Source organism: Mangifera indica, chromosome 1 (genome assembly GCF_011075055.1).
Source record: "Mangifera indica cultivar Alphonso chromosome 1, CATAS_Mindica_2.1, whole genome shotgun sequence".
In the NCBI taxonomy this organism is placed as follows: Eukaryota; Viridiplantae; Streptophyta; class Magnoliopsida; order Sapindales; family Anacardiaceae; genus Mangifera; species Mangifera indica.
This window is the reverse complement of record NC_058137.1, coordinates 11,199,510-11,225,555: the sequence shown is the minus strand read 5'-3', so window position 1 is coordinate 11,225,555 and position 26,046 is coordinate 11,199,510. Positions and strand designations below refer to the sequence as shown.

Here is a 26,046-nt window from a genome sequence, read left to right as displayed (position 1 = left end):
TTTCTTCGCCCATGGAAGCCTCGTGGGAAATGCGTGGGAGAGAATTTTTCTTTGGTTTCAACAGTGGAACGTGTGGGAAATTTCGGGGAAAATCAATAAAAATTCTTGGTTTATATATAGGGGTAATTTTGTTATTTTATAAAATTATGACATTTCTACTTTTTCTCAGTAGTTTTGAGTAATTTCGCTTAGCCTTCTTAGTTTTAGACATTTAATTTAATTTCCCCATACCATATTAACTCAAACTAAATTTTATATAGAAATAGATCAACCATATCCTAATATTTTTTGAATTGTATATAATCAAATTAATAAATTGTATTAAAAATTACTTGATCTAAATAGAGACGATAAACCTCTATTTTTGGGTGATCCAGCCATTAGTTCTGCCTGCAAAATTATGAGCCACATCGGACGCAGCATGATCCATGGATTCCGTAATAAAAATATATGAAAATTAATAAATTACAAATGGGTATAAACAGCCCAACAGATATTGTCTGTTTTGGCTTCAAGCCCGTATGGTTTTGTTCCTAAACCGCATCTCTTGGGTCAAGCGCTTCTGACCCCTGTTTATATACAAGCTCAGTAGACTGCACGGAAGCGATGTGAGACTTCAGGTCACAATACACCCCCCATCGCGATTGTTCCTAAAATGCGTCTCTTGGGTAAAGCGCTTCTGACCCCTGTTTATATACACGCTCAGTAGACTGCACGGGAGCGATGTGGGACTTCAGGTCACAACACACCCCCCCATAGCGAATCGTGCTGGCCTCTGTTTATATACAAGCTCAGTAGACTGTACAGGAGCGATGTGAGACTTCAGGTCACAACACACCCCCCATCGCGAATCGTGCTGATATTATAAAACAACCCAATAGATATTGTCCGCTTTGGGCTTCAAGCCTGCACAGTTTTGTTCCTAAAACGCATCTCTTAGATAAAGGGCTTCTGGCCCCTGTTTATATACAAGCTCAGTACACTGTACGGGAGCGATGTGAGACTTCAGGGCACAACACAAATAAGTTAATTTATGCGAGCGCACCCGTGCTTTCGGTTCGGCACGATACGACACTGCCATTGCAGGCTTAGTTCTAAAGAAGACCGATTAGAAAAACCAAAAGAAAAAAATTGCAAGTGTAAAAGAAAACAGTGAAGAGGGTTTGATTTCTCTTCAGGGTTTGCGTTTACTTGGAGAGATTTTTCATGACGAAGAAGAGGAGATCAGATGCCACACGCCTTGATGAAGTTGACCGCACGATGTACGCTACCTTCCGTAGCGCCGCCAACTTGCTCTCACAGCTATACTCGCAGACGATGAACCACCAGCGCCTTAGCTTTCATGCCGGAGAGCGTCATGCGCTGGTATGCTTTCATTTCTAATGTATATATATTTTTAATTTTAATTTGCTTTTTTTTTTTTTTATTTTGGCTCATGGGGTTTCTTTGATAATAAATTGTTATTATAGTGATGCGAAAATTTGAAAATTGTATGTTTTTTTTGGCTTTTTAATTTGATACTGGGTTAATTTTTTAAGTTAATTATCTGGTTGATGAGCTTGCACCTGTTTGATTTGTTAGATATGGAAGAGAATGCATGGGATGAATTAATGTTTTATCGTTTATAATTTGTCCTATATAAGCTTTGGAAGTTGCTGTGGGCTTGGTTTAGCAAAGCTTTTAGATTTTTTTAAAAATTTTCGGTGTAAAAGTTTTATGATTTTGAGAGGGAATAAAAAATATTGTTTTCTATGCCTTTGTCTACAAGTATAAATTTTGTGGAATCATCTCGCAAGATCATGTTGATTTCTGGCTCTCATGTTTAACTATGCCTTATTACTTATAGTGTCAAGGTCTATATGGTAGTTGAAAGGTTCTTAGGATGTAAGTTCTTCTCGATATTGTAAGTACAAGTGTTTATGTAAGTTTGGATAGCTAAGAACGATGTCTATTTCTAAGATTATGATGTGAAGTTTTGCAATTCATAGTTATTTGGGCTTAATTTAGTGATCTATTGTTCTTTCAATTGTTTGTTGTATTTCTTGAATTTGTGAATGTTTTTCCTGAAATTAAGATTGCTAAAGAGATGCTGAATGATGTAACCGTTGGAAAAAAAAGAGTTAACGTTTGGTTATGGGCCGATTCCTGATGTTCAAATAATAAATTGAATTGGTTTGTTTAAGAAGTTGATGAACAAATTCTTTTCTGTTTATCATAGTGGGTGCTTGCAACTTTCCTATCTTGTATCTGAGTTGCTAATCCGTTAATTTTTAAGGTTTTGCATTTTTCTGACCTCTTTGACCTTGAACTGAGCTGCTTTTCACCTAAGCTAACCATACAGTTCTGGACCTCTTTATCTTGACATGGAAACTCCATATCTTTTTTACCTATACTGTTGTACATATAGTATTTACTTTTTGATCTTCAGGTGGTCATTCTGCTTGGGACTTGTGAAAATATATTTTAATTTTTTTGGGGATGAGGCAAATTGCATTTCACATTTTCTAATGAACTTAATAACTTTCAAAGAAATGATTTCTTAGCTTCCAGATAGCATTTGCAATTTAGTATCTTATGATTTTGAACCCTTTTCCATGCTCTCATTCTTCGCATTCTTGTATATGAATTAATCTCTTCTTGACATTGATATTTCAATGTAATTATCTCTTGATGTTTTTTAAAATAAAGGAAAGCATAAGCTGAGGCTCCAGTCTGTCATTGTGTGCTTTGATGATTCTCAGATCTGTTGCCCTGTTGTTTGACATTTTTGTTATAGTAATTTTCATTTTATGATTTGGTGGATTCTGCCTGTTTAAATTTAGGCATTGGCTTTGTATACGCTCACGTACTCCTTTAATTTCCAGGAGAAACTTTATCAATGGATTTTGAGACGGCAAGAAGAAGGATCAAGAGTAACAACAGTAGATATAGCTGCTTATCTGCAGGTGCTTTGATCAACCATCATTTTGTGGTTTTATAGCTTGCTCTTTTTATCCTTATACATTTATAGTGTGGCCTTAAGGGCTTATGTTAAGACTAGAGAAATAAAAATTTCGAATCTTAATTCATTAAGAAATATTATTTTTTTGTCTTTTTGTTAGATGGAAAAAAAAAAATCAAAAGTTCAGTTTTTAGAACCATTAATATGTGAACAATTTGAAATACAAAATCAGAATGTGTTCTTACTGCAGTTGGCCAAGTAAGAACTAAATCATGATGATGGCTTATAATTAGGAGAGGATTTGAGCTACACCAAGCTTGAGCTTGGGATTGCTCAAGTTTGGCTTGGTTCAAGGGAGTTGAGCTTGAGCTTGAACTTGAACTTAAACTTGATATGATGAGTCAAGCTCAAGCTTGGTTCGGTTTTTTAAATTTAAATTTAATTTTAAACTTATTAATTATTATATTCTAAATCTAATAAAAGAAAGCATAGAAGGAAGTTAAATTGTGATGAGACAGGGGATTTTGTGCTTCTCATGTCTGTCTCATATATATATATATATAAATAAAATTATGTGGGTAGAAATTTCTTAATATAATTACTTCTGTTGAGCTGATTGACCGAATTTGAAATCAAGTCCATACTTTTTATGATAAAATTAGACTACGGAAGGTCAGGCATGGTGATTTTTAAGTGCTTTGAAACACCTGATATTTTCTTTTGTAATGTTTTGTTGATTTAGGAGTCATCTAATTGCTTCTAAATGTTTTTTGCATCCATTCTTCCTATGTCATCCAAAATTTGGGAAACAAATAGAAGAATTTGATTCACTTTGGTGAATTTGAATCATCTCTGAAATCGTTTTTTAATGTTTGTATAGAATGAGCTTGAATATGGAGCAGAGGAGCCTCCTATGTCTCCCAGGTTGCCTATTCAGCACCAACATGTTCCCAATACTTATATTCCATACACGCCACCAGCAGCAGGGCCTGAAGTTCGTTCTGGACAACCAGATCATCAAGTGAAGAACTCAGTTTTCTCAAACGCTCTCTCCAGCCCTGTTCGCCGCAGCCTTCAACATTATTACTTGACGCCGGGAGTTGACCAAATGCCATCGGGAAATGCTCCTCAGAATAGTGACATCAGCAACGTCTATCATCAGAACAGGGATGCCAATTCTCCGAGTTCTGAATCCATGGACATGCATCCTGATAGTCCAGGCCATGAATTCCCTTAATTAAATTTGTGTTTGGTTTTAAAGCCCCTGTATCGTTAGGAGCCCTGAAATTGAATGCAAAATGTAGTGCGAGTTTCATTCTATTTTCCAGCTAGCATTTGTTTGTGACCATAATAGAGTAAAAAATTGTGTCCCGTGGAATACATTCTTATGTCTGTCAATTCATTATATGGAAAACGTATATGCAACAAACATGGTTATGACCCTAGCTAGTAAACAAGAGAGCTTAAAAAAATATGTTATGAGAATTATATGAGTATACTATAATAAATGGTGAAAAATATGTTTGTGAAAAAATAATCATAAAATTTGGATATAAAAAAGATACCAAAATGTGTATTTATAAGTTTGATATGATATATTATTAATAATATGTTTCTAATGATATGGTAATATCGATCATAATTTTAATATTTTTCATAAATTTTTTAGTGAAACTGAATAGAACAATTCAATTCAAATATAAAATATCGGATGACTATTAAACTTAATATAACGTAATTTATAATCAAGATTTAATCATCATTAATTATTATTATTTCATTATTTTGTTATCAAATGTAAAGTATCTAATTGACTATTCAAATGGATTTTAAATTTTTATTTAATGAATTTTTTATCAAATTATTTCTAAAATATTATGATTTGTTGAGGTTTAATTTAAAAAAATTAAACGAATATATATAGGAGATAGATGAAATACCTTCATGGTACTGTGCTTTAAGTAAAACTGATAAAATAGAAAGAGATATGAGGTCATTGTCCATAAATATTATGAGGAGAGGTTTTTGGTTTAAAAAATTGACGCACTTTTCCATCCATCATAATAAAGGTTTGACATTTTTCTAACTGTAAAGTCTTCAACAAGGGTAACAAAAGATGAGTTCATAAAAGAATGTGATGCAAAAAACAATGAAAACTCACATTTATGGAGAATTTCAAAGATGAAAAGTGAAGTTTGGCAAAGAAACAATGCCAATATGGTGAAGAAGAGCTAATGAAAAACATTTGTGTTACTACTATGAAAGTCAAAAGTAGAAGAAATTAGGGATTTGAATGACAAAAGATTGAGTTTTTTGTTTTATATAATTATGACATTATGGTAATTAATTACAAATACAAAGGACATTTTCGTGTTTTAAAAATTCATGTAAAACGGAAAATATATAAAATAACAAAAATATACGTTTAATACGAGAAACGTGTAAAATACGGATTAATTCGTTTTCAGTTAAAAAAATTTAGAACGATGTATTTAAAAAACAAATTAAACAAGAATGTAAATAATTTGCATTTTCACTTACTAAGGTTATGACTACATAATTGCAATACATTCAATTACTATGTAGATACACATGGTACATCTAGCATATGTACATATAGCCATTTAAGGATTAATGTAGTATATAGTATTTGGTAGGCCAAAAGACTTATTTCCACTCAAGGATTGGTGTAAACCCAAACTCCCACCTGCTAATTTTCGAAAACCTAATTATCCACCTTTATGTTAAAATTTGTATTATAAAATAGTAAGATTCACACTTAGTGAGGCTATAGATTTCTAGAGAGAGAAAGTGGACTATAGCATTTATAAAGGTTAATAACACCTTGAAAGCTATTTGTATTATGAAGAAAAACTTGGTTAGAGTTTTGCCAATCAAGGATAAGTGGAATATGCCAAGGAACTTAGCTTGGAAGAGTGGAGTATGTCAGGTTGCGTTGAACCACTATATATTGCATGTTTGATTTTCTTATCCCTTAAACTCAGATTTTGTTTTGTATATTGTTTTGATTATGTTGATTAATTGAAATATTTCTTGACATTTTCACAAATCACATTAAAAATAACCATCATTCATTGAGTTGCATAAATTGGTTTAATTCTTTAACTTGTTAAAAATTGTTTTAAATTGCCTAATTCACCCTCCTTTTAGGCCATTCGATTGTTCAACTTTAGGGGGAATAAGTCGTTTGGCATATTTGGTGTGAGAAATATGAGACAACTTGGAACAAAATACTTATCATATAGTATACAATTTTGTAGTACTCGCAAATTCATCCAAGATTAATTTAGTCATTTGGATTTGCTTGATTGTGCTTAATAAACTGAGTATGTGTGGATTTAGGCTTGCACGGTCGTGTGGGAAGACCATATGCCCATGTGTTTGATGGCAAAGACAAAATAATATTTTCTTGTTTAATGCATGATAATTAGTTAAGTATGGATGACATACATGCCCATGATACACACTCGTGTTTGAGTGGGCACATGCCAATGTGTCATGCTTGTGCATGATCAGTATATTTGAATTTTGGATAAGAATGTATTTTGTGGGGATTTCGAAACATGCCATTATTGGGCAACAACATATATGCCCATGTGTGAACAATACATATCTATGTATCGTGCGTTTTAGTTAAAAATAAAAAGGTTTTAAATACATTTGGTTGCATTTTTTTGCCATTCCTTTCAGCAAACAAAGAGAAAAGAGAGGATTTTGAGTGTTTTAGAGGTCGTGGATGCAAAAGAAGGTCACAAGAGATTTATCAAGGCCACGTGAAGACTTTTTGCATCATCGAAAGAGAGGTGAGTAGGCAAACCCCAACCCAAGTCTTATGTGTTTGGATTGCTCTATAGCTTGTTAAGTTTATTTGTGATATGATTTTTTTATGAATGTGTTCATAGATTGAGGAATATATGTGTGTGTGTGTGTATGTGTGTGTTTGTGTTCATAGATTAATTATGTTATTTGATGCTTAGTTTATATACATTCTTTATTTATATAAGTGTATATATGATTGCTCTTGTTTGGATAATGAAAGAAAGGTGTTAATATGACTGGTTCAAGTTGTTGTGTGTATATAATTGATATCTTTCATGGTTTCAAAAGAGGAAATTGAACCATATCTAAGCTGATGGGGAAAAGTTACTATTAAATGGTTAAGAATGTTTATTATGCAATCTTAAGTTGTTAAAACTATTGTATTAGAATATTTGGTGGCAGAATTTAGTTGGTATGTGATTAGTAGTGGTTTGTAGAGGTTTTAAGCTTCGTGTATGTTGTGGAATCAAAGGTAAAACACTGAAACTAAAAGTAAAAAATATGGAAAATTATGACACACACTGGTGTGCTTTTAGGCAAAATTCTCCCTATGTGAATTAAACCCATGCGAGTGTGGAATTAAGAATGGACACGCTCATGTGATACGGGACATACAACATTATGCCCTGCCCTAAGGATACACCCCCATGTGTCTTGTTGCATGCCCACGTGGATGAAGTAATACACCCTTGTGCGTGATGGATACATAGTCGTATACTTTTGGGAAATTTTGGAAATAAAGACATGTGAAGTATATAAAGAGTATATGAAGTTCCAATGTGAGTATATGGGTTTGAAAACAACTAATTGACCCCTATAAAGGATGAATAAGAGGAAAATATGAATTAAGGCTCTAATGAAGGCAATATGAGGTTAATATTAGATAAATAAGTCAGATTATGTGGAAGATGACACAAAAGGAATTTTGGGTGCTTAACTGTATGAACAATGACATGGATCTTGATCGAAGTGGTTTCAAATAAAAAATTAGAAACAATGTACTATGATATAGCTATTTGTTACCAAACTATATGTAGTGTAACATATAACCAAGCTATGTGTAGTGTAATCGAGCCATCAAACTATGTACGGTGTGACAGTAAAAGCATCAAGGCTAATCTGTGTGATCTTGTTACTTTTGGATAATTATGTATCAACGTAGGGTGCCTTACTATCTGGGATACTCGTGCACACATTAATGTTAGGTGTCTTAGCATCCGGGATGCATGTATGATAACAAGAGAGGCTCAAGGTCTCACTACTCTTATGATATGATATGTATAGCCTGAAGCTTGGTCGACATGTGCATTAAGTGCACATTATGATTGACATCTCGAATGTCTCATGCTTTTACCAAATACTCGAGACGTCGATGTATATCATTTGACACTAATAATCCAATATGACACTGTCATTGAAGATTGGGCGTGGCCATTGAAATGATTATGATGGGTATTGGGGATGTTGGGGAAACATACGTGATACCATAAGAAGATTGATCAAAGGACACATATGAGATTGAGATTATCCATGATGTATGTTCATATATTGAATATTATAGGGTCATCTACTTACTGAATGTGTTTCACTCACCGTCTCCCTTTGTGGTTTTGCATGTAGTACTTTTGGAGCAACGGGGCAACAACAGAGACAATAGCATTTTGGTCATTTTATATGTTGGACTATATTGATGTATTTGAGTTTATCTATGATATTTATATGCTCTATTTTATGATTTTGGATTTCAAACATTGGAATTTGTATTATATTAGAATAGGTTTTACACTTTTGAGATTGTGAGAGAGAATTGTTTATCATGCTATTATCTATTACTATATGTGTTTGAAAAAAAGTTTTAGATAACACATATCTTTAAATATCTATTCTAACTAAGGAGATATGTATCTAGAAAAGGGTGTTATAAATTTGATATGAAATTTTAAAGAAATTTAAATTTTATTTTATAAACTTGAACTTCATTTATTGTTATATGTTAAAATCCTATTCAGTAAATCAATATTAACAACTTTTTTATATTCTCTTAACTATGGTTTATTAAAATTTTCATTGACGTAATATTTTTTATAAATTTTATTCTAATAAACCTTTTTCTATAAGTTATACCAAACTATGGGTAATATTAAGTACATAATTTTTATATATAATTTATAAATAAATAATAATATATTATTATATGATTAAGTAATTAAAAATTAAAAATAAATAAATATCTAATTATAAAATAATATATAATTATTTATACGTAAAATTATAAAATTATACATATATAACTTCTGAAAAAAGGATTCAAATGTTTGGTTTAAATTTGTAAATTAAAAAAAGAATTCAGCCTTATAATTTGGGCCCAAACAAAACAAGGTCTGGTCCATAAACTGTTGACCCAAAATGATCCATTATCTTAATAAAAATGAAAAGCTAACTCGGCCCATTAATAGCTCTTTCTTCGATTCATTCCCGCCAACATTTTCTGTCGCGCTCCGAACACACTCTGAATCGCGCTCCATTTAGGGTACGCGATCCGATTCGATAAAATGTTTTGTTTTGTGATTAAACTGTAAAAAGTAAAATTTATTTTAAGAAAAATTTAAATATTTATTTTTTGTTGGAAAGAATTCATCATCTCAACGTTGCTGTTTTGAACTTTGATGTCGTTTTAGTAGCTGAAATTTGATTGAATATAAACTCGATTTTTATTTTTCTTGTGCATAATTCGAGTTATTATTGTGCGGACTTGATAGCAATTAGGTTAGATTAGGTTCGTTTTAGTTGTTAAGATTTTTGTTGAAGTGAAGTTTTAGATAAAGATTGAAGCAATAGTGAAAAGAAATTGAGATTGGGATTGAGTTTTTTAGTTATATTTTCTATAATTTGGGTTGTTTGTTTGTTTAGAGTTAAATTATAAGAGGATTAAGTGTTTATTTTGAAGGATTTGAAGTGGGGGTGCAATATTTTTTTTGGTGGGAGATTATAACAATTTATGTTTTTTCCGTGTTCATGTTTTGGAAGTTGTGATGATTTTAGGCGGTGTAGGTTTTGTTGTTCAAGACAGATGAATATTTTGATATACTAAGATACAATTTAGAAGTCAGAATTATGTTTCCTTCTTGTTAATTTCTTTTATGGTTAATCATGTTTTTAATTTTATAAATATCTGAAACAAGTTGGACGGATAAGAAGACAATGGGAAAGCGGGAAAAGGAATTTTCTTTGATTTATTATTTATCATTTTTGGACTTTTAACTAGTTTCTAGGATTTGTCTTACAGTTCTTTTTGATAACATGAGATATTGGATTCAATGTGTCTAACAAACGGCTATGCAGAAGGCTGAACTGCCACGACATTTTCAAAAAAGGGAAAGGGGAAGGTAGTCAAGGCTCCTGGAAAGCAGTATATGGGTGCAGTTGCCACTGGAGTCATGCAATCTGCAAAGAGAACTTATGGGAAGCACCATAAAACAGCAGGTATGATATCTCATCCATCTTTTGTGCCTTTGAAGCTTTTTCCTAGCAATCTCTTCTTTAAATAAATGCACTATTATGAACTACTTACGAGAGAGTTTTCATATTGAACTTTATGGGCAGTTAGCCTTGTGGTGTGGTACAGGGTTAAACACTTATAAATACTCTTCTTATATCAAGTAGATTTGTGTAAATCTAATTTTCAAATTAATTCTGGATTCTGGCTTCAAAAGAATGCGAAAAGGCTTCACACCACAAGCTAGTAAGACTAAAGTGCAAAACTAATCGTTAATAATGAAATTGAGAGATGACGGTACTCCTAGTTCATCCAATATCTCTTGTTAATTTTCTATGGCAGGACATATAAGCTTGTCTAAAATTTGTTAAAAACCTAATTTGGTGGGTCCATACAGAAACCATAAATAAACAAGGCCATCCTCTGCAAGCTTTTGACTTTTTGCACCAAGAACTGGTATACGTTGAATTTATCACATCATCCATTAGTCCACCATGTCTGCTTTTGTTTATTTCATTGGTACTCCAAATTTTTTCATTTGGAATTGGTTTTGGATCTTCTCTTTTCTGGGGAGGTGATGATTTTTTGGTTATAAATGATAAGAATTGTTCACCCACTAGCTCAGCTGTAGCTGTGAGTCTGCAGCATCCAGGAAAAGATACATGCCTCTTGGAAACAAGTAAAAAACTAGACCTTTTTCCAGAATAAATTTTTAATCCATCTACGAAGGTAGAGTTTAAAAAAAAATACTAACCTTTGAACAGATTATTGGCTTTTTATGACCTATTAAAAATATTATTGTTTTTTTCTCTGTAGGATGGATTTCATCGTTATTTGGAACTCACTCTAAGCAAACTGAAGAAGATATCTTCTGTGCTTATGTGTCTTATTAGCAAATGGGATGGTTCAAATGTTACTCTTGGGGAACCCATACTGTTCTCGTACAATGTCGTGGAAAACTTTGCTAGTTATAGATGGAAAATGAATGACATTAGCATCAGTGCAAGAGATGTCTATACAGCTATCCCACCGTTTTCCACTGAAGGTCAAAGACCTGATCACTTTCTCTTCTTCTAGGCTTGTTGTACTTCAGTGCAAGATTCTGATTCTGTTTCTGTATCAAGGTATGCCTGCTCCTCCAACACTGAAGCTTCAACCTCGAAATGCCTTCTCCACAATTTCATTAGAGGGGTCATTAAAATCTGAAGTACAGCAAGGTTACAGCAGTAACGTGGCCAATACATTTGGCTAAGTAAAAGAAATAGAAGCAACAAGTGAAGAACATGAACATATAATTGGAAATGGAGCAACAACTGCAGTGCTGGCACAGAACATGTCTTTTGATAGACCAATGAATTCTGAGGTATGAAATTAATAGCTATTGTATTATTAGTTTTTTACTGTTTGACCATATAAATCGAATATTTCTAAAAAATAATATGTTACATATGACTTTTTAGTATATATTCAAAATCTAGTAATTTGCCCCAAATGCATATTGATGATTGAATATTGATAACCATCTGGTGAATTATCTTTCTACAAGTAGGATAATGAAGTGAGAATGGATAGCAGTGTTGTGAATTATCTTTGGAGGCATGCCGTATGAAGCATCCTTGCAGGGCAGGCTCAATGCTTGTGATGTGAAATCAAACGGGAGCAATGCAGGCTTGCAGCCATCTCAACCAATTTATGATTCATTTGATGCTTTTCTTGCTCGCCGAATGAATCATTCTCAAGGTCCAAGGCCTCTGACTTCGACTCTGCCTCCTTATGTCTCACATTCATCTATTTGGGATGCTGAAGACACAAGTCATGCATTTGCATTTCGAAAATTCTCTTCCTCAGAGAAGGAATCTAGTTCATTCAGTCAGGGTGCTGGCCCTAAGTCATTCAAGTTCTCAAATGTGACCAAGGTTTGCTTGATTGAATTTATGTTGCAACATCATATGCTGTGTTATTTTCTTATCGACGTCTTGCAGGCCAATGCCCAACAGGTGCTTTCACAGGGCCATGCTTGTCCAGAATCCGAGTCAGACTTGCAGGTCGGTCTATCAGGCATCAAATGGGTATATTTCTTCTGGAAATTGTTTTTGCCACTTCACTGCATCAACTTTTCACGTAACTCGCCAGTTTTCTCTGTTGTTTTTCCCAGTTGAAATGTCTAAAACATGGAGATCGACACTGTGGGGACCTTCGGTCTTGGCTTATCATCCTTGCGAAAGATTCAGTGGAGACAAACATTAGCACGAGCGGCATTTAGAATTAGCAACCTCATCATTATTGTATCGAAAGGCGAACATATAAGAGACCTGAAATTCTTTACAAATGATTTGATATACAATCTTCATATAGCAGGAATTTCTATCTGCCTATTCTGGTACTTCTTTCTAGTTTTCTTTCTCGAAATTTTCTCAATTAAGATCCTCCAAAACGGCATACATACTAAAACCATACAAAAAATGGTCTTTTTATCTTGCAAATCAAAATTAAATATACTGGAAATTTACCAAACTATTTAATTTTAATCAGTTTCGATGATTCTAATGATTTATATTAAATCTCTTATTTGATAAACTAATTCATATAATTATCCTATTAGTTCTTGTATATATTAACACCAAAGCCTTGAAAAAACAGCCCGACTCTTTCACGATGGAGGAGCTTCTCCCTCAATTCCTCAGCCATACTTTAGCCAAAATCCAAAAAACTGCCGGCAAAAGGGCGGCTTCTGTATATGCTCTTTCACCCTTTCCACATACCTTGTTCGTCACGAACTAATAAGAAGAGTAAAACAAGAAACAAACTTTAAAAGAAGAAGATCAAATGGACCGAGTTCTTGAGAAGAAGATCAAATGGGGTGTGTTCAGACGAAAGAGTCAACTTATTCCCCGCCTCAGCTTGAGAGGATGAAGCATGAGAATAGGTATGTGAAGGTGGTGCATAAAGTGGTGGCTGTGGGGAGGGAGCATAGTGGGAAGTTGGTGAAAAATGAAGGCGGTGGGGAGGCTAAGGTAGGGCCAACTGGTGAAGGAGTGGTGGCGAAGGGCAGTGGAGGTGGCGAGCGGAGGACGGTGGTTAGAAAGAAGATGGAAGGAGATGAACTTGTGGGTGGATGGCCTAAATGGCTTGTTGAGAATATTCCTACTGATGTTTTGGCTTGTTTGGTTCCCAAAAGCGCTGATTCTTATGATAATGTAGACAAGGTTGGTATGATTTTTATGATTTATATTTTTGAAGAATTGTGTTATTTTAGGTTTGTCTTATATTGTGATATTCTCATAGATTATAGGAAGACCTGATGATAAAAATTTTAAAAATATGTGTCGATGTTATGATTATACACTTTTGTTTTGTTATGTTATTTAAGTTGTTTTGATCATGAATTGTTCTATATAAAGTTTCAGTGAGAAATGTTTTCCTAAATTGTTTTATGTTTCCCACTTCTGCTTGAAACTTGAGTGATTTCCCCTATTGTAGCTCATTTTTGCTAGTAATATGTCCTACCTATTTCCTCTTGTGAGATTCAGAGGATTATGATCATCACGTACTGTTCTCCTAAATTCTTGGCGACCCTACTAACTCAAGCATCGAAGCTTTGCAGGTAGGCCAAGGAACCTACAGCAATGTGTACAAAGCCAGAGATAGAGACACAGGAAAGATTGTGGCCTTGAAGAAGGTAAGGTTTGACACATCTGAGCCTGAGAGTGTCAAGTTCATGGCAAGAGAAATAATGATATTGCAGAAGCTTGACCACCCAAATGTCATCAAGCTTGAAGGCATAGCCACTTCAAGAATGCAATACAGTCTCTATTTGGTGTTTGATTTCATGCAATCTGATTTAACCAGAGTCATCTCTCGTCCTGGCCAGAGGCTCACTCTTCCTCAGGTCACTCATGATCCTTTGAGATATTTTACTCTTTCCATAAAAAATGACGAAAACAATTCTATCTGACAGCGGATAATCAAACTTCTTATTTTCATTTTTGCAGGTGAAATGCTATATGCAGCAGCTGCTTTCAGGGCTACAACACTGCCATGAAAGAGGGATTTTACACAGAGACATCAAAGCTTCAAACTTGTTGATCGACAAAAATGGGATGCTGAAAATTGCAGATTTTGGGCTGGCAAATGTTTACAATCCAAAACCAAAACGCCCAATGACGAGCAAAGTTGTGACTCTCTGGTACAGAGCTCCTGAGCTTCTCTTAGGCTCCACTGATTATGGAGTTGGCATTGATCTATGGAGTGCAGGTTGCCTCTTGGCTGAAATGTTTCTTGGAAGACCAATAATGCCTGGAAGAACTGAGGTAAAAAAAAAAAAAAAAGCTACTGTACCAAATTTACTTTTTTGGTTTACAAAATTTAAGTTTCTAGTCTACAAATTTTATGCAATTAGTTTACAAAATGTATGGGAAGAAATTGTAAATGTTAATTCCGGAATTATAATAGCTTGAATACTAAGCTATAATCAAATAGGGGTCAATTTTTTTTTTTTGGAAACTTATGAAAGAAAGCATGGAGGTTTCTAAATAAATTGTAAAGCCGTGAAACTACTTTAGATAAGGATATACTTAACCCTTGTTGAGGGTACAAAATGTAATTTGACAAGTTTTTATAGTTTTTAACAGATATTTATGATTTTTAATTTAATATAATTACAAATTCAAATAAAAAAAGCTTATATTTTTAAAAAAAATTTTCCATTAAATTCAACAATAACAAACTGTCCTTTCAGTTTTTTCAATATGCTTTGAAACCTTCAAACTTTATTTAATTTTTTTTTTCAAGTTTGTTGAAATTCCTTGTGCCTCCTCCAGGTTGAGCAGCTTCACAGGATATTCAAGCTTTGTGGGTCACCTTCTGATGAATATTGGAAGAAGATGAAGTTCACAACCACCTTCAGGCCACCATATTATAAGCCTAGTTTCCAAGAGGCTTTCTCCGAATTTCCTCGCTCCTCTTTGGGCATCTTAACAACCCTGCTATCACTCGACCCTTCATATCGTGGCACTGCTGCTTCCGCTCTTCAGTTTGAAGTGAGTATGAAGAAATCTACTATGGACACCACAAGAAAATTGATTTTAACAGAGGAACTCAAAACTCTGAGTATCATTGTGAAGACAATTATTTGGAATTGGGCTCCTCTGATAGCTCAGTTCGAAGGTAAAATTAACAATTTGTGTTTTGGTTGCAGTTCTTTAGTTCAAGTCCATTGCCATGTGACCTCTCAGGTTTACCAGTAATTTACAAAGAGGAAGATGAGCCTGCACAAACCACCAAATATAAGAAGTATGTTTTAAAGTTCAAACTCCTTAATGAATGTTATGTTTATTGAATATGTTTTTACCTCGAAACTTACAAATTTAGATCAAAACCCTTTTTAAATCTAGTGTCATGGGCGAGATTTAATCATAAGATCTTTTATGTATATTCTAAGAGAGAGATCCAATTAGTACTTAATGATCATACTAGCTCATAGAATACAAGTATGATACAGAACTAAATTCTTAATTTTTTATACTAATCGTGAGTGAGTGATTGCATGAATGTGGGTCTGAAATTTGACAGGAACAAGAGTTCAAAGGGAAAGAAATCCACTCACAAAAAGCATAGGCCTCATACAAGAAAGGATTCAACTTCAGAAGAATCCAAAGGATACCTGACTGAATCTTCTAGAGAGGTGAACTCAATATAACATCATCACTTTTAACTGCTTAATCACATTTATAACTTATTGTGATTTTAATTAATATAAATTTATCTTTTAACAAATTTTTTGTGGCTAGGTTGTATTTATGAGTACTTAGAATATTAATTATTAGCCCTCTTGAAAATTAAATCCTGGTTTCCCCCTGATTATTTCTTTCTTTTGGGGTTTCAGCTGGAGAAGAATTCAGACTCAACTTACATGCACATGGTTAGCAGTACAGCAAGTAGTTCGTCATCTTCAAAGCAAACAACAATTTTACATGAGAAAAGCTTCAATGATGCCTCTCTCTCTCCAATTGGCCATAATTCTCATGCAAAAAGAGCCCCAGTAACAGAAGGCCACCGTAATAGTAGTTACAATCCTTCAAAGAAGATGATTCAGAATTTCACTCTCACTGAAGGCCACCCCAGTGCCCTTAAAAACATCCAAAATTACAGTACTCTTTTGCAGGCCTCCATTGCCGATATTGTCAACCACAGACAGGGTAATGCCTTTGCTCCCTTTAGTAGGTCACTTTCTAACTTGGATTTTCGGACTCTTGATGCTGAGAGAATTGCTAAGCTCTTTGGAAACAACCAAGATTAGATTATTGTTAGTTTTGGTAATCCAGGACTCTCTCGAACCCGGGTGTGAACGAAATTGGAGCCCTGTCAAACCCTACCATGTCTTTAGATAAGATTAGGTCATATTATTGATTGTGTATCTTGAGTTTTATTTATTTTATATATTTTGGACTGAATTGTGAGATATGGTAGCTATATTTATACATATGCAATGCTAATGTTAATGAATTCATATCCGACATTACCTTGTTGAATTAGCAAAGCATATGAAGTAGTTTTGAAGGATCTTGAGACATTTGTTCCTTGTTAACAAAGTGGGTTCCAGATTTATAAAATTATCAGACTTTTATTATTATATGGAGATCTCCAAAACTGGCTTTGTAAATCCATTTCTTAACCGACAAAAAAATGAAATAAGGAAAATATATAAAAAATATTTCTTAAATTTATTGAATAATATAATTCTAGATGTACTTAATAAAATCCCTAATTTTTTTAAATTTATAGACACCCAATATTTTCTTTTTTTTTTTAATGTGTTTTTTTATTTGTAGAAGTAAATCAAAATAAGAGAAAATATGAGGTTAATTATTTAAATAAAAATATGATTTACTTATATTTGTACTTAAATCATATGGGAATGAAATAAATATTATACCTTATAAATTCATATTTTGGAAAGTGCTAAAATATACTGCATGAGATAGTGATTTTTCAAAACACAAAAAATAAATAAATAAATAAATAAATAGGAATAAAAAAAGACACGGAGAAGAAGAAGGAACAATTACAAATGACATTTCAATTTACAAGCAGTTTTTACTAAAATATGTATAACAAGCATTACCATTACATTTTGTCCCTTTAATTCATAATTTTTTGTAGTGAAATTCTCAGATAAAATTTAATCTATATATTATACCTGCCCCCACCTTATATTATATCCAAACTTCCATAACAAAATCACAAATTCATGTGATAATTTTCAATGGAATATGCAATAATTTTAATAAAAATTCACTCATTCATCATAATATCCATCACTGAACTTGTTCTTGATCCACTTGAAGCTGTTTCTCAATGAAGATTTGAGCTTACCTTCCATGGTGTACATATTGTAAGCAGCCACTCTCTTTCTCCTCTTCATCTCAGGGTTCCCGGATGTGGCAACCACCATGTCATTCCCAGAAGGGCCATTGAAGCTGTACGATTTTGCCCAGTCCTCGAATCCGAACCAGGCTTTGGTTGAGGAGCTTGAGTACCCTGAAAATGACTTGCTCTTCTCCATGATCAGAGAAAAATGTTTAGGGCTTTTGGTCTGTGAAATTACTCTTCAGGCTTTATAAATTTTAGGTTTCATTGCTTGTGGAGTTTGTATGGGCAATGATGTGGGCTAAAGTTTGGTGATTAATATTATTACAGAATTAAATTATTGAAGATTTTGATGATGATATATTTAGATCTTGTTTTAATAATTTAATGATTTTAAGATGTCTTACAGCTTGTATACATTAAGATTAAAAAAATAATAATAATGGTATTGGTGTTTTAAAATTTATAATTTTTATATATCAATTTTTTTTATTCATCCATAAGTAATCTTAAAATATATTTTTAAAACAACTTAATTAAATTTTGAATAGTGGGGATTAAGTAATATTTTATATATTTATAATAGATATAAATTTAAAAATTAATAATATTATATCATTATATAAATTATTTTATTTTTAATTTAAAATAATTATAATTATTCGGATTATTAAATGATGGGCAAAATTTGATGGAGACAAAGGAAAGCAATGGCGGTGGTGGGGGGCATAAAAAATTAGGTCTTGAAAAGATGGGAGTAGCGCAGCCCATGGAGTCCACAAATAGCCCATTAGTAGCAGTGGCGGTGAGCGGTGATGTGGAGCACAGAGGTCCAATAGATCCAAAAATTTGAGAGTGACGGTGACTTCCACTTTATTATTATGTTTTTTAATGTCAGCAATTAATACGTTTGCATTATTACTTCTAGTTTATATATGTTTTAAATACAATGATTTTGAGCAATTTTTTTCAATGAAGTGCTAATTTGGGCCGTTGAAACTCTAGTGATTGAAGCTGAACAAGTGAGTGATGTTTAGATCAAATCTTGGAGTTTTCAAATTGGACAACAAATAAAAAAGAAAGAATCAAATCTAAGCATGAAATTCAAGACAATTAAGCCCAACAAGGACAAAGTCACCCTGTTACAACACAACCAGTCAATGGGAAGAATCATGATGAACAGGACAGATGAAGTCTCAATAATCAAAAGTGGCTAGACATCTCATTCAGAATGGCATTGCTGAATTAGATATTGACACTGCTAAGGAAAAAAAATTATTATATTGTCAACCCTAAAATGCTTCAAATGTATATATATATATATACATGGAAGTTAAACGAAGAAGCACTACTTATCTCCACACATTGACTGGCAATTGGTTCACTTCAGCCATGCCTCTTGACACAGTGCATTCCAATTTCAAAAATGTTACAGAGATTTGCACTACATAATATTTTAAAAAAATTATATATGCTCAGAAATTAGCTCGATCACATGATATTAGCCCTAACTTTTGGCAGTATAGCTAAAAAGGTCAATACAGCTAGAATCTGAAGGAATCAGCACCATCAGTTTTGAGGGCCCCGCTTTGAGCCATAACTACACTATGCGCCCTCTTTGAGCAAACCTCACCCACCAATAAAAAAGATAACTTGATCATTTTATTGTTATTTAAATGTTTTATTTATCATTCAATTATTTTATTATTATTAGTTGTGTATATATATATATATACAAAAATTATATACACCAAGAGAGGACTCGAAAGAGTATCTCGTGACTATATATATATATATTTTTATAAATATCAATATATATATATATATATATGAATTAAATATCTAAACAAATATATATGTATATATATGCTTTTCGTTTAAAAAGACAAACAGATATGAGAATTTAGATGCCGCAAATAACTTTTTTAGAGGCGTTTTAAAAAGAAATCAACGCAAAAAATAGGGGTAGAGAAAGAGAAACGTTTCTCCTTTTACTAATAAAATGGAAATCTTGTCAATAATGTGGGTTGACAAAAAGAAAAACGACAGCGGGTTGCAAAGGCAAATGCTTTTGGTTTAAAATTGTCAATAATGTGGCAAGATTGTAAATACATGTGTGTGTATATTTGATAAGTATATACAGGTATACTTGAGAATTGTGTTTTAATTAATAGTAAGATTGTAATTAATTGTTTATATGATGGCAAGATTGTAAATGCATATATAAAAAAAATTAATGGCATAATTATAAACACATATAAAGTTAAAGATTTTTTTTTTTAAAATTTAAGGGGTTCAAGAGCCCAAGGAAACAGTGCGGGTGCACGGGAGAGCTCATTAAAATAGATATGCGACGCTCAAACAGAAAGCAAATATTTTGTACTTTATTGGCTGGTAACCGATCACAAAGGCTTGCAACACATGGCAAGCTCTAGTTTGGCTTGGCAGTGAACTTCAAGCACAATAAGTGGCAGATAATTTCATAAATTCCATGAGACAGACAATAATTAATTAAAACATGACAATGCAGTCCACTGTTGAGATAATTCTTGTCAGTGAAGGCATAAAACAGAACACGTTATAATACCATAAGCAAAACACTTAATACACAGCGTCAAAATACCGATCTGGAATTCTGCATATTATGGGCTAAATACCCAAAAAAAAAAAAAAAAAACACAGAGCAAAAGAAATATAGATCTTCTCAAAACAAATAACAGTGTCAGCTGAACCTATTTCAGATAAGATCGCCGGATAATCAAACAGAAGTTAAGACAAAACTTCCTTCAAAAATGCTGTCCATAAAATAGAGTTTAAATAAAAGATGTACTTAAATAATTGGACCTTTTGGATATGAGTCATTTAAAACACAAGAAATAAAAAGAAATATGCAATTACACAGTGATGGATGAAAGATTAAGATAATGCAGTTGGAAATATAAAAGATAAAACACATAACTATTAGAAACAATATAAATAGCAGTGTGCAACGCTTGATTATATTATATCTATCGGAAAGGACTTGATCTTTAAGTACTGTTTGGTATAATGTACTCACGAGGGGCTAATTTTAATTAAATTCCTATTAACAGAGGTCTCAAGTGATAAGGGACCAAGGCATTCCAATCATAGAGGAAAAAGAAAATTAAATTATAAAAGGAAAAGAGGTTGGTAAAAGATTCAAGGAAAGAAAGAGGTTGGGTGGAAAAAACGAACAAAGAGAAGGATGACATTAATGACATCAAAGATTGATGACAAGAAGGTGTGTAACTGCCCCATCTAAAAGTACTGCTCTCCAGGGAAGGATGCCATTAAATTGACTAATTTGAGCATGCATTTAAATAAAAAAACATGTAATAAGTTCATAAAGTAACTGAATAAACTCATATATTAAACTTTGTAAAATTACTAAAATACTCATTTTAAACCAAACCGAAAGCGTATAAAAGATGTTTAAATCATAAAACATAAATAGAAAAAAACTCATAATGTGTATAGCCAAATACATGTATAATAATGAAAACATGAAGTTTGATAACAAAATCAAAAGACATAAATGCCTCATTACTCTACACCCTCTGACCATTGCTCGTCCCACAACCATCACGATCAACTGTATCTGTACACATGCAAGTAAGAGAGTCAGTGATAAAATATTCAATAAGTAGGTGACTCTACTGTTATTTTTTACTTAAATCCCTATAATGCCCCTAGTCTCGACTTTTACTATCATTGTCATCTGGAGTTGATATTAAACTCCCTTATGGATGATGGTAGGTCCTATATCTCAACTTTGTGCTCATACCGTACTATAGGGAATATCTAGGTTATATTTCATAACTCTTAGGCCGAACTTTGTCCCACCCAATCACTAAAGGACCACTCTTTAGATTCCTATCTAGCATGACCATACTGAGCTTGGTGGAAACATCTAAGTTTGAAAGTTGTAATTGAAATTGTATACTAGATTGATTGGTCCGGATCAAATACAAGGATTTGAAACCTTAACCATTTGAGCTATCTCTTTATTCTACTACACCAAACTATATCTCAACTAGGTTATACTATGAGTAAGTACCCTATTGCAGGTATGGTATTCTATTGTAGATGTGCCCTACTCTAGGTAGTGTAGGGAATGTGTACTCACGGTGCCCACTCATAAAAATCTTATGATGTCTAGCATACGTGCATGTCAAGCCCTTACTTAACTTAGCTCATTCTTGCTTCCACCTAGGAATATATCTCATGCCATATTATAACTTAAATCTTAGGCTTGTAGGGTATTACTGCATACCCGATATGTCTTACTGTCACTCAGGATGACCCATAAGTTCACAGCCTAATTTCCTTTCTTTTTCTTTATTCTACTTTACAAATACTGGTTTGTGTCTATAGACACACAAGGGTGTGTCTTTTTATTTCTATGCACACGACTAATCCCTTATGGCATCTCCCCTTGTGTTAATTTTCTTATACACGCAGACGTGTGCCTCTTCAGATAATTACTTCATTTTCCTATTTTGTTTTCTTTTCAACTACACTACTTCTCAAAGGTATTATAGTCATTTCATCCCATACACAGTTGTGCTCATGTTATACACAAAAAATCTATATGTCCTGGTTGACTACTAACCGGTCAATGGTGTCTAAAAATTGTTAGAATGTTAGAAAACTCATCCAAAAAATTGGAACTTGCACACAAGAGCATGTGTCCTATACCACACGACCATATGGCAAATCCAGTATCCGAAATGTAGCACACATAGGTAAGTCCAATTGTATTTTAGTCTTTTCTTAGTTTTAAATTCAATGATTGATGGTTTTCTAAGGTACATGGCCATGTATGAAGGAGTACACGTTCATGTATGGTCAACAAAAAGTCAAACATTTGGATCAAATTGTGATCATGATGAAAGAGGAAATTTCCTTAGATATGCAACTAGACACACGATCGTGTATAACCTCTACACGCCCGTGTATCATGTCTTGGAAATAAAATAAAAACTTGACAACCCTAATTCCTCTCACTTTTACAAATAGCCGCTCATAGTCAAGAAAAAGAGAGAGCAGTGAGAAGAGATGAGTCTTGGATGTTAGGAGAGTGCTGTTAATTGTCGAAAACCATCATTCGTGCTGTGAAGTTTTTCACAAGTCGAGAAAGCCAAGTAAGTTGTGACCCTTAGGCTTGGTTTTTCACCTTACAAATATGATCTGATTTATGTGGTAAATTCATCCATTGATATTCAATTGGTGATGGCTGGATAAAGGCTATAACTATGTTAAACCTATGCTTGTATGATCAGAGTTATTGTTGTATGTATTGATATGCCTTTAATGCGATCTTTATGCTATATATGATTCCTAGGGAAAGCTTTTAGTCATTGTAAATGCTAATAATAATAGTTGTGGATTGTCTATGCATGATATGTGTGTAGATAGTATGCTGCTCAATAGAAAAATGTGTTTAAATGAAGTGTTACTATATGATTGATGCCTTAGAGCCATATAGGTATACTTTAATCAAATAGGTTATGTGGATATCATGCTTAAGGTTTGTAGAGACTTTTGTGTGTGCCTTGGAAAAAGTGATCTTGTTGGAATTGTAATTGGAGAAACATAGAAACCCTAGGACACAATTTTCAAATTGCAACACATGACCGTGTATGGCTCTATATGTACCTATGTGTAGTTCCAAAAATTTTTGAAAGTTTCAAAATCCCACACTCTTTCTGAGGGCAAAAATACATAGTCATGTGGTACGAGGCACATGCCTAGTGTATGGCTTTCCAAAAGTGGATGACGTCCGTCAGAAGACATGTGGCTCATACACGTGGATCTAAGTGCACGAGAGTATGTCCAAGTCTTCTTCTTGTATGCACCTACTTTATACACGACTGTTAGCTGAGTGTCACATGCCTATGCATATGAGTCAAGAGGCACACGAGCATGGGTTGAGAAGCACACAATTGTCTACCCCTAGACAAAGACAAAACACGATTATACCTAGGCTATGTGTATAGAATAAGAGAGTTATGTAAGAAGAATAATGAATTACTAGAAGATAAAGAATTCAAGAAAGACATAGATAAGGTGCTTGACTATGTGGACGATGACACCAACTCAAATCGAATAGAATCTAAGTCAAAAGCTAACAACTTTAATGCTAGTGTCATATAACTAGATAGTCACCAGTTGCCTATGTAAGTAATGGTAATTATGAAAGCAATAGGGCTAAATACCTATGAGATGTATCATGCACTCGACACCAAGTCAAGTAACCATCTAGTTCAATTTAGATAAGCATGGTAAGGATGTGGCTTTAGATATTCTTTATATGATCAACGAGATGTACCATATATTTACTCAAGGTAGGGGTCATCTCCAAATAGTTAGTTAGCAATTTTGATCAGTTTATATTTTATATATATATATATATATATATATATATATATATATATATATATATATATATATATATATATATATATATATATATATATATATATATATATATAAATATAAAATCTCAATTACATGAAGATGATTGTTATAGAATCCTTTAATATTTTCAAGATGATTCAATCAAGACAAATTTCCCCAAAACCACTGGCTCAAAACGATGGTGCAAGAAATTACGCAATCAAGATATCAAATTCAAAATCTTTTTCAGAATTACCCAAAGAAGGTGATGACCACAAAGCTCACCTGCAAACAAAAGTTAGCAAGATTATTTTAGAAAAAAAGAGTAAATAAAACATGTTTGCTAAAAGTCAAAAATTGTATGCTCCAATAATCAAAAGGTGCTTTGCCACCCGTTCCAAGATTCAAAAGATGCTCTACCATTTGTAGCCAAAATTCCAAAAGAAAAGACTGCAAAATCCCTTTTAACAGATTCACTTATGAAGATGCTCCTACAAAGTTGCAAAACTCTCAACAATTTCTTTAAGGCTGCAAGATTCCTCTGTAAAGTTAATATTTTTTGCAAAGTTACAAAGATTCGTCTAAGTTTCAATCATTCTCACAAGGAATTCAAGATTAGCAATGATGATGTTCTTGTAATATTTCAAAAAATTTTAGTATAAATCAATGTATGTTCTCAAATGAGACCCAGTCCTTTGTAATAGCATTCCTTTGATATCAATAAAATTCTCTCAAAAGTTTTCTCATTTGGATTTTGAAGATTTTGGATTAAAAAGTTGTATGTATTAAAATTTTCAATTCTAAAGTTTTCAATATTTTTATATTGCATCAATCAATTTCAAGAATTCAAAATCAATTTCAATATTCAATTATATATGTGTTTTCATAAATACTTGTTTTATTCTTGCCAAAACCATCCTTGCTTATTGGTAGTAGAGCCAAGTTGTTACACATCAAAAGCGTGGTGGACCCATAACCCATCCAGATGAGAAAACTTTTGAGTGAATTTTATTGATATCAAAGGAATGCTACTATAAAGGACTTGGTTCTCATATGAGAATATACATTGATTTATGCTAAAATTTGTTGAACTATTACAGGAACATCATCATTACTAATCTTGAATTCCTTGCAAGAATGATTGAAGCTTGGATGAATCTTTGTAGCTTTACATAAAACATTAACTATGTAGAGGAATCTTGCAACCTTGAAGAAATTGTTGAGAGTTTTGCAGCTTTGTAGAAGCATATTCACAAGTGAATCTATCAAAATCGATTTTGCAGTATTTTCTTTTGGAATTTTGGCTATGAGTGGTAGAACATCTTTTGAATATTGGAGCCAGTGGCAGAGCATCATTTGAATACTGAAATGGGTGGCAAAACATTTTTGATTATTGGAGTGTACCATTTTCTGCTTTTAGCAAACATGATTTATTGGCTTTTTTTTTTTAAAATAATCTTGTTAACTTTTGCTTGTAGGTAAGTTATGTGGTCGTCACCTTCTTTGAGTAATTTTGAAAAAGATTTTGACCTAACAAATAATGCTTGAATGAGTTCAAATGGCAAAGGATTTTTACAGAGATTTCTTAACACCAAATTTTCATCAAATTTTTGGAAATCTAAAAGATTTTGAATTTGATATCTTGATTAAGCAATTTCTTTCACCATTATTTTGAGCCAGTGGCTTTTTGGAAAATTTGTCTTGATTGAATCATCTTAAAAATATTAGAGAATTCCATAATAGTCATTCTCATTGCTTTGGGCATAACTGATTGATGAATTCAAACTTCCATTACTTGATTCCCTTTCATCATCCTATAATTGAGATACCAATTTTTTGAGTTAAAGTTTGAGTTCGTTTGATTGGGCTCCAACTAAGAAAGATGAAGCCATTGATTTGTTTTGTAGGAACCTTGCAATCTCTGGGGTGCTTATGTTTGTCATTTGGGGGGTATTTTACAAATACAATTGAATTATTTCTT

General features: G+C 33.0%; 2 protein-coding genes across 7 annotated transcripts; both read left to right on the top strand.

Moving 5' to 3' along the window:
• Positions 1-999: 999 nt before the first annotated feature.
• Positions 1,000-4,370, top strand: LOC123210743. The gene is made up of 3 exons (XM_044629218.1): positions 1,000-1,365; positions 2,865-2,945; positions 3,822-4,370. The coding sequence occupies exons 1-3, from the start codon at positions 1,207-1,209 to the stop codon at positions 4,176-4,178; spliced, it is 597 nt and encodes a 198-aa protein (XP_044485153.1). The 5' UTR covers positions 1,000-1,206; the 3' UTR covers positions 4,179-4,370.
• A 4,873-nt stretch (positions 4,371-9,243) lies between these two features.
• Positions 9,244-16,908, top strand: LOC123211006 (probable serine/threonine-protein kinase At1g54610). Of its 6 annotated transcripts, XM_044629507.1 has the most exons (14): positions 9,244-9,311; positions 10,124-10,264; positions 11,094-11,322; positions 11,402-11,640; positions 11,827-12,193; positions 12,260-12,346; positions 12,433-12,657; positions 12,918-13,483; positions 13,882-14,166; positions 14,270-14,587; positions 15,098-15,316; positions 15,475-15,569; positions 15,849-15,960; positions 16,162-16,908. In XM_044629507.1, the coding sequence occupies exons 8-14, from the start codon at positions 13,133-13,135 to the stop codon at positions 16,573-16,575; spliced, it is 1,794 nt and encodes a 597-aa protein (XP_044485442.1). In that variant the 5' UTR covers positions 9,244-9,311; positions 10,124-10,264; positions 11,094-11,322; positions 11,402-11,640; positions 11,827-12,193; positions 12,260-12,346; positions 12,433-12,657; positions 12,918-13,132; the 3' UTR covers positions 16,576-16,908. The 6 variants fall into 6 exon arrangements, with proteins under 6 accessions (XP_044485442.1, XP_044485466.1, XP_044485481.1 ...); XM_044629531.1 differs by lacking the exon at positions 9,244-9,311 and having other exon boundaries at positions 9,410-10,264; positions 12,287-12,346; XM_044629546.1 differs by lacking the exon at positions 9,244-9,311 and having other exon boundaries at positions 9,410-10,264; positions 12,260-12,322.
• The last annotated feature ends 9,138 nt before the right edge of the window (positions 16,909-26,046 follow it).